Source organism: Physeter macrocephalus, chromosome 2 (assembly GCF_002837175.3).
Source record: "Physeter macrocephalus isolate SW-GA chromosome 2, ASM283717v5, whole genome shotgun sequence".
Lineage (NCBI taxonomy): Eukaryota > Metazoa > Chordata > Mammalia > Artiodactyla > Physeteridae > Physeter > Physeter macrocephalus.
The window spans coordinates 68,158,999-68,168,958 of NC_041215.1; the positions used below are offsets into that span (position 1 = coordinate 68,158,999).

General features: G+C 37.2%; 1 protein-coding gene across 6 annotated transcripts in view; it reads right to left on the minus strand.

Moving 5' to 3' along the window:
• FAP (fibroblast activation protein alpha) overlaps positions 1-8,621 on the minus strand; it is a 72,890-nt gene extending 64,269 nt beyond the window's left edge. The window contains exons 1-3 of one of the 6 annotated variants that reach the window (XR_003676674.2): positions 8,366-8,621; positions 7,306-7,370; positions 6,889-6,973 (exon numbers count right to left, since the gene is read on the minus strand). Coding sequence is in view for 5 of the 6 variants with exons in the window: in XM_055088171.1 (XP_054944146.1) it covers positions 6,889-6,973; positions 7,306-7,370; positions 8,451-8,541 (241 nt within the window). In the remaining variant the exon portion in view is untranslated. The other 5 variants (XM_055088171.1, XM_007105289.4, XM_028478423.2 and 2 more) reach the window with 5 other exon arrangements.
• Between the last annotated feature and the right edge of the window lie 1,339 nt (positions 8,622-9,960).

Here is a 9,960-nt window from a genome sequence, read left to right on the forward strand (position 1 = left end):
GCATTCTTGGGATAAATCTCAGTTGGTCTTGGTGAATAGTCCTTTTTATACATTGCTGGATTTGGCTTGCTAGTATTACGTTGAGTGTTTTTCCATTTATATTCATAATAAATATTGGTCTGTAACTACTATTGGTCTGTAACTTCTTTTCTTGTAATGTTTTTGAATATTTTTGGTATCGCAGCAATACTGGCCTTACAGCATGAGTTGAGACGTGTCCTCCTTTATTTTTTGGAAGAGTTTCTGAAGGATTGGTAATAATTCTTAAAAAGTTTGGTAGAGTTTACCAGTGAAGCCCGCTGGGCTTGGGGTTTTCTTTGCAGGAAGTTAAAAATCACTAAATCAATTTCTTCAGTTGTTATAGTTCTATTCAGGTTTTCTATTTATTCTTGAGTGAATTGTGGTAGTTTGTATCTTTCTAGAAATTTGTTCTTTTCTTCTAAGTTATCTGATTTTTTGACAGTCTTTCTATCCTGTTCCTTTAAGGAATCCTATCATATCAGTTTTTCTACCGAGTATAAAAACCATAATCAGTTTGAAAAAATTTTAATTTAGATACTAAGCAACCCTATTTTTTTATTATTAACAGGAATAAAGGTTAATAAAGATTGTAAATTATTCTGTTTTTACTACATAATTTTTGTTAATTCACAAGGATACTAGAATGAAAAATAAATTCTTTGCTCTATATATAATAACCAATAAGTAAGTAAAAGACTGATTAGTATTGATTATCCCATGGAAATATTATTTTAATTTATGCCTAACATGTTGCTAGATTTTAAGGCTCAGTTTGACTGTCTCTGGTTCTTAAGAACCTTTAGCCTTGATTCCACCTTCCCTATTTGAGCTCTAGAACATGTTTTTCTCAAGGTCTATATATGACTAGATATTCTTGCGTAAGTTGTAACAATTCACTTTGGAAATCAGAGACGGGTAAACTCCTTTGCATAATGGGAGTCATCCAAAGACTTGGATTATTTTCTAAATTATTTAGAATTTGACAGAACTCAAAGAATTTTCCAAGATTCATCTTCTGTGATTTTAAAATCCAAGTGCAAAGTAGAGAAATATAATCTGCAAGGTTGATGTGTTTACACTCAACTCAAAAGCTCTGTTATGTCCATGAATTTTCTGAAACTTTTCCTCAGCACTTTAGACTTCCCCATATTTCCTCCAAAAGAACAGTGAATAAATAAGCTTAAAACTCTTAAGATATTTGAGGGAATCTGTTTCACAGTTCTGAATGTTGATACTGGGAAAATTTTAAGCCTTAAAAACATATTCACATCTCCTTTGATGACAATTTGGTCTCACAAATATCTTATTTTATAAAAAGTGATTGTTGAGGTTATAATAGTAGTAATAGTAACAATAAAGATAATAATAATAACAATGGTTTTCTGCCTAAAATATAGACATTCTAAATGATATTTATTCTTATAAAATATTGATTTATATTCTGTCTAAATCATCTGTGACTTCAGATATCTTCTGAAATAAATTATATAAGGTATTACTTACCTAAGTAAGCAATCACTATAAATTTTATATATGTGTGTACAGTCATAAGTACATATGTATATATGTATTTTCCTGTGTTCATTTGTTTACATAATTTTGGCCTCACAGCTATCACTCTCCTTTTGATTCCTTGAACTTCCCAAATATACTTTCCTGCTTCAGAGCCTTTGTATCTGCTTTTCCCTCTGCACTGAGGGTCTAGCCCCCAGCTTGCGTCCTTCCGTCCTTAAGGTCTTGGCTCAAATATCATCTCAGAGAAGCCTTCCTTGACCACTTCTGTTATGAACTAAATTGTGTCCCCCCAAAATACATAAATTGAAACTCTAACCCTCAATGGAACTGTATTTGTAGATAAGTCCTTTAACAAGGTAATTAAGATTACATAAGACCATAATAGTAGAGCCCTAATCTGATAGAACTGGTGGTGCCCTTATTGGAAGAGGAAGAGACACCAGGAGTGCACGTACACAGAGGAAAAGCCATATGAGGACAAAACAAGAAGGCAGCCATCTACAAGCCAAGGAGAGAAGGCTCCAGAAAAACTAAACCTGACTCTACCTTGATCTTGGACTTCCAGCCTCCAGAACTGTGAGAATATAAATTTCTGTTGTTTAAGCCACCCAGTCTGTGATATTTTGTCATGGCAGCCCTAGATGTCTAACACAGCCTTCACTCCAGTTGTTTTCTGTAGCACTTTTACGAATTTGAAATACTCTATTAATTCACTTATTTACTTGTTTATTATCAGATTGTCCTTTCCTAAGGCCAGAGACCTTGTCATTCATGCCTTATACCTGTGCCTGGTATTTAGAAGGTGCTAAATAAATAATTCATTGAACAAATAACCAAAGTATCCGGGAGCACAGTGGACTGGGCATTGTGGATAATGGATAACTATGGATGCTAATCTCTGTTTTTTCATATTCAGTAGATTGTTATTTTTAATCTAAGGAAGAATACTATAGCTTCTTCAGTCCAAAGGTTAAAAATCCAAATGTTTATAGGAGTCAAGCAGATGTTGTAAGTGAATATGGTACCTTGTGTAAATAAAATAGAAAGTATTTTCTATTTTCTATTGGGGTATGTAGCAAACTGGAGAATTCATTGTCAATCTAAAGACAACTGCTTCTCAGCTGACTATTACCTTGGGCCCAATGTTGCCAGATCTAATATTTAAAAAGAAGCCAAAAGTGTACATTTCTATGTGAAATCTTCTGATTTTAAAAAGTTGACAACTAATACAAACTTGTATAAAACACTGCAGGCCAAAACCACCACCACCACCAACAACAAAAATAACAATAAAAGAAAAAGTGTGCAAAGGTAGACAGGAGGACTTCAGGGAGATCTGAAGCTAGGCTAATGATGGTTCTCCTTTCACAGCAGGTACTAGAGGCCCTCCTTGCCCAGGAGAACTTGGATTTCTCCACACTACATAATCTCCCTTTTCTTTCTCTCTCACTCAGTCTTATTCTGCACCCTCACCCACCTCAGCTTCCTTTATCATATCTCTTCCTTTCTTCAATCTTGCTTTTGCCTCAGAGCTGCCAATATCCTTTATGAGGGCCTTGCACACAAAATTTCTGAAAAAATATTTGTTTTTGATCCAAGGAGGTGGGGGATAGGAGAAGGGATGCTGCCCAGGGATAAGTACTCCCTACTCTCAGGCTTAAGAAGAGCATTGTTGAAATCAAAATACATCACACAGAAGGCCTAGTTGCCATCTTTGTGTGCTAGGATGGAGAGCACAATAAAATGGTAGCTACCATTTATTAAGCTGCTACAAAATGTTAGAAATCTTAGAAAAAAATAGTTAGTGTTTATTGAGTGTTTGCTTATCACCATGTAGGGAACTCTATACTCGACAGAAATCAAGAAAAGTGCAGATAACTCCCATAATTCCTTTCACAAAGGTCCAGGAATTCAGAAACTATAAATCATGAAGCAAGGCCATATAGAATTTACTTGTAAAATTCTGTAGCTTCTGTTACTTTCCAATTCTAGCTTTTTGTTTGTTTGGTTTTTGTTTTGTCACCTCTGTATATCTCTTGAAACAAAAAGTCCTATATTTATCCCTGGGGTTGGCAAAAATGAGGAAAAGGTGAGGAGCTTAGTTTCCACTCTTGGTTTGGTTGCATCTTTACACAGGAAGAGGAGTGATGCTTGGGAAGAAGAATCTCAAGAGAAAAAATAGAGACAGGAGAAAAGAAAGGGAATCGGTTGAAGGAGTAGGCTGAGGCCAAGGAGGACGGCCTGGGGCTTTTGGGTGGAATCTCATATGTATTTCCCATTTGGTGAAAATAAAAATGGGAAGACTTGGCAGTCCCAAACAAAGTTGTCTGTTATTTTTATTATTATGTGAGTGAGCTAAACGAATCTTTCTCATTTCACCATTCCATTGCCCTATTTGTTCCTAAAATCCTGCCTAATTCCTCCAAAGCTCTTTTAATCTTGAGATTGGTGTTCCTGGGACCTGCTCCCTCCTTGGAAAAGCCTCTCTCTCTTCTTCTTTCACTTAGACTCAGTGGTTTAAGTGAGCCAGTGGTCTAAGTGAACTCCTGATCTCATACTGGTGGTGATGACTGAGCATCCATACTGGGTTCTTACCGTGCTTTCAGAGGAAAGTCTAAATTGCAGTACCTTTGTTTCCCCAACTAGCACAATAATGGGCATGTGGAACTCAATTAGTTGAGTGGGACTAACTAGTGGGACTTCATTAGTTATTATATAAATAAATGAATGAGTGTTTCATAAGGGGGTCTTTACGTTTCTCAGAGGAAGACTGTTCTTATGCTGGCACATAAATCCTGGGTTAGGAATACGAGGGCACTTAAGGCAAATGTGAGGTAATCGGACTTCTGATGAGTGTGAAAAGAAGGCTAAAGAGAAGCTTATTTGGCTCTGAATTTTTCATTCTTCCTTCCCCTTTCTCCTTCCCTTCTCCTGCCTTGCCACCTCAGATTCTCCCTCACCAGCCACTGGGCAGATGTGAGACAGAACTGGACCTGAAGTTCCACACTGGGGATGGCTGAGGAGCAGGGTGTGAGGAGAAGAGAGGGAAGTCATCAGGGCACTTTTCACATCAGGGCTGCCTGGACCATTGACTCGAGGCAAGAAGAGTTTCAACCCCGGTCCTGCTCAGGAAAGTAGATAAATGAATAGTCCCCTGTACAATTTACTTAAGTGACATTCTGATAAGTTCTTCAGCAAATTTAGAATAGAAAAAGAATGGTATTATGGAAAAAAATAGTTCTCAGCTTTTTTATGATTTTCTGTTGCTGAAAGAGTACTAAAATTTCATCTGGGACTTCCCTGGCGGCAGTGGTTAAGAATCCGCCTGCCAAGGCAGGGGACACGGGTTCGATCCCTGGTTCGGGAAGATCCCACATGCCACGGAGCAACTAAGCCCGTGTGCCACAACTACTGAGCCTGCGCCCTAGAACCTGCGGGTCACAACTACTGAGCCCGCGTGCCACAACTACTGAAGCCGGCGCACCTAGAGCCCGTGCTCCGCAACAAGAGAAGCCACCGCAATGAGAAGCCCACGCACCGCAACGAAGAGTAGCCCCTGCTCGCCGCAGCTAGAGAAAGCCCATGCGCAGCGAAGAAAACCCAACGCAGCCCAAAATAAATAAATAAATAAAATATTAAATTACTTCAAAAAACCGTATAATAAATAAATAAATAAAATTTCAACTGAAGCTTAAACTGACTATTTCACTCTATCTGAAAATTACCTTGCTCTGAGAATCTCCTGTTGGTTGAAATAGAAAATTAGCTTATAAAGAACATAGGACTTTTATAATATATGTAGATTATAACATATATCTATGTTAAACTTAGGGAGAGGGTAAGGATTGGGATTATATATAATTAGACAAATATCTATGAGTGTGTATGCTTACATACTATAACTGTAGTATATTTCTTATTAGAAATTATGACTCTAATTCCAAAGTGCAAATGCAACCCATCCTTGCCTGTAGACAAGGTGCAGGCTCACCATAAAATCCACACACTTTTGTTCTCAGAACATTTGTTTCTGACGGAGCAAAGTGTCCATTTCAAGTATTGGGGAGTTTTCTTTAAAATTCAGGCACTAATTTTGAATGTATTAACATCCAAAGGGTCAATAGGAACTAATTTACTACCTGACAATTGCTGGTTTGAGGAAAATATGTCCCCCAAACGAGGAAAGACACCAATCTGAAAATAATTTTAACTTGAGAAAATATAAAAAATATGAACTCAGTCTATCTCAACAGCCTCAGAATAATCTTGTGCTAGCAGAGAGGAATGAGGACTGAAAATCAACACTGAAGATACAAGAACATTGCCTTCGTTTTATTGGTTAACCTCTTCATTTTGTAATTCTGTGAAAATGAAAATCCCATGAGCATTTTGAATTTTTCAAAATATTTTTCTATATTTCATTTTTTAAAGCAACAAATCATTCAGGACTCATACTTTCTTTAGCTAAAGGCTGGTCATTGATCTTCCTTTACTGTCAGTTAGCTTTTAACCAAAGATATTTTCCACTTTAGCTATCATAAGGTTTTTAATATTTGCTGGTACAAACTTTTTTCCTTTCCCTGGACCCCAAGGCAGAAGACCTGTTATTATTGTACATTTTTCCTGTTTAGAACTTGAGCTTCTTTTCAGAGTTTCATAAAAATCAATTTCTCTAATATCACTGAAATATTTAAAGACAGAGTCTTAATTTAAATCCAAACTAGCCCCCAACATCAGTCTCCCAAGTTTTAGCAAAGTGAGATCAATCTTAATCTAAGCTTTTCTAAAAAGGATAAATTTATAACGCTTGCTTAATAATATTTAGCCTTCTAACTTGATTTTCTTGGCTACTGCATCTAGAACAACAATTTCACTTTTTCTATGCAGCTATTCTCGAGATCTCTATTCTTGACTGCCTCCCTAAATTTTTGGAAAGACTCATAATAAAAATTTCCATAGGTTCTGTTTTAACTTTTCCATTCTTACTCATCTTTACTTTCCATGAGGCAATCCAATAACGAAAGCAATGTTAGTTAAAAATATTGTCTCTAAAGGCCTGTCAAAGCTTGGAATTTAGCACATACTTTGCAGAGATGTAGGGGTGATATAGAAGAGCACTCAGGTTTTTCTATTGCTGAAATAATACTGGAAACCTCTTCCTACCCATGCCTTAAATTCCTCAGTATTTCTGGTTGCTCAACAACATCTCTGGGAGCTTATAAGTTTTCTTAGAAATAACAGATTTACTTTGGAAAATAAGCACTTAGGAAATGTTCGATCACTTGTGACCAAGCACTAGTGCATTTTCCAAACTATTCTAGGCAGACAGAGCAAATTAGAGAAAATTCTTACCTCTTGAAGGACGTAAGACAATGCACATCACCAATAAGGCAAGCACAGCAGAAGTGGCAACTCCAAGTACAATTTTTAACCATGTCTACATAAAATAAAGAAAATTAGACATATAAATGGTTTCTGCTAAATAGTAGAATTGGCAAGCTTTTGTTTACACCTAAAGTCTCTTTCTCACTCCCCATAAAGCTTTTGATTGTCTTCCACTGATCTGGCTATAATTGTTGGAATTCTTCCAGCTCTGCAAGAAGAAATGTTTCTACAGTATATTTAGAACAAATTTCCCAATCCCAACCCACTCCAGGAAGTACATACTTATGTACAAATCCTCACCTTCTAAACGATAGAAAACTCTGATTGCGCTCAATTCAGCCAGCCCCCATGCTTTAGCAAGTATCTGAGGCTGCATATACTAACCTTCATTTTTTCCAGATGTTTTTGAAAGTTAGCTAATTCTGACTTCAGAGCGTGGGTCACTGGATCTGTGAAAACCGTTGAAAGAAGTAAGTCTGTCTTCGTAGTTGGAAGCTGAAGCTAGGGCAAGGGTTTTTTTTTCTTTCCACAGACTTTTGAATACCGTGCCAAATTTCAAAAGATTTCTGTAAAATCAGAAACAGATTTTGGGGGCGTTCTTGGCCTTGAAATGAACTGTGAGTGGCTCAAGGGAGGTTTTATAGCATTCTCATCCTTGTAAATTCTACACCAACATCTGCTTACGTTGCCACACAGAAGTTTTTTTTTTAATTATTTTTTACAAGTTTAGGTTTTTGTTTCATTTTCTTCTAGAAATCACTTACAGATCACATTGGCAAGTCCTTGGGTTTTGGATAACCTTTCTATTTGCAAGCAAAAGAAGAATTTAAAATAATATAAATTCCAGGTGTGTACAGTACATATATATCTCATTTTTATCAGAGGAAGAAAATTAAAGTCACATAAGATTTTGTGAGAAAGACACCACATTACTGCAATTTCTTTTCTTCCTCTGGGAGATTATGAGGTACTGCAGGCAGAAATGTTTTTCTTTCAGCACAATTTCTTTGTCCATATAGCACCATATGCACTTTCAGTAAATACAGAAGTTTAAAAATTCAACTGTCTAAACCCACGACTGCTTTACTTTAAAGAAATAAAATGCCATCTGGTGAAATTTAGGATGGGTTAGGTGTGTATGCACAGGCCAGAAAGATGGAAAGATCAGTAAGAATAATTTACCAGCAGACCTTTGAAAGAATGAAAATGGCTTTGCAAAAGTGATATTTTTGCTTCCCTCTCAGAATAGCTTCTGAGAGAGGAGAACAGTTAGTAATTATAAAGCCTTTAAAATAAATAAAAAAGCATTTGAAAAGAGAAGTAAGTTGTATGTCCAATTTCATTTTGGATAAATTTACATAAATCCAAAGCAATCGGTCAACTTGACAACAGTAAAATGGTAGTCTGAATTAAAAGACACACACACACACACACACACACACACCAGTTTCTTGGAGTATATTGGCTGGTTCAATGCAATTCATTTGGATAGATTCTGTTGTTCCACATAAATACGGTTGTTAACCTACTGTCTTTTAGTTCTTCCACTAATGGTTTTCTTCTTCGGACATTTGTAATGGTCTCAACCTGACTAAAACAAACTTCACGGTGAGCTTTCATGGATTTTTCATGAAAAGTAATGAGGAAATGTTCCTGAAATCTTTTTCTGTTTGCTTTATTCAACTAGTCTGATTACCATGGGAGGCTTTCTCCAGCAAAGAGCAGGATGGTGGCTTATGAACTTCCTCTTAGACATTCTCCAGACATCCCTCCCTGAATTCCAGCCTTATGAAAATTCTGTTGAGGAAAATGAGTCATTAAGCACTTACTGGCAGAGAGATGTAACCACCCTGAGTTGGAGGGGAGCCCCTCCTTCCTTTCCAGTTGATGGGGCCAGCTCTTTACAAACTGAAGCAATCATTAAGATAAACATCCAAGTTATGCTATATGCTTGTAGGCAGCTCCGTGTGATTGTGAGATCCTCAAATCCAAGATAAAAGCCACCAGCCAGGTCCCAAATGGACTGCTCCCATGTGAATCCTCTTGGATTGATTGCCTTCTTTGGAAAATTCACACAGCGTGTTCTCAGAAGTTCTGTCCCAGCCTGCCAAAACCCCAAAGTCCACAAGTAATTTTTAGTGAGTTATTCCCAGGACTTTACATCCTGAAGAGAAACTGACTATAATAAATGATTAGGGCGTGATTAAAATGGTTACTCTTGGCTTTAGCAATTAAAAATGCACTGACGGGCTTCCCTGGTGGCGCAGTGGTTGCGCGTCCGCCTGCCGATGCAGGGAAACCGGGTTCGCGCCCCGGTCCGGGAGGATCCCACATGCCGCGGAGCGGCTGGGCCCGTGAGCCATGGCCGCTGAGCCTGCGCGTCCGGAGCCTGTGCTCCGCAACGGGAGAGGCCACAGCAGAGGGAGGCCCGCATACCAAAAAAAAAAAAAAAAAAATGACTGACGTGTGACTGGTCTAAGTACCACTTAGGACTGCAGTCAAGTGTGGGTGTCTGCAAGAAAATCATTTTGACAGGATCTAAGGAGAAATCAGGGTGCTGTAAGAGGGAGAAATTTAAATTGAAACTGTTAGTGAGAAGGAAAATTATAGGCTAAAACACATTTCTTTAGTTTTGTTTGTTTTTTCCTTGGATGGTTGGGTGATTCCAACTGCAACTTCTGGAAAATTCTGACTGGTTTGAATGGTTTCAAGGAAAATGAGACTGACTGCAGAAATAAAGATGTCAAGATTTTTTCCATCTGATTCCATGAGTTAGGGATACGTTGCTTATAACAGAACTACAAATGTCCATCCCTTTGAGATAATGTGTAAGTGCTCTAATTTTCATCCAAACAAGTACTCCCACAAAAAAATTTAGATTCTTTTAATATTATAACATCTTCACTGATATTTTTCCTTTTAGAGTCAAAATGAAAATGCTTATACTAACATTTTTTAAACATTGAGGAAACTGATGATTATTCTTATTTTATACAGTTAGTTAATATCTCGTCAACATTTTTGTTGGGAAAACAAATA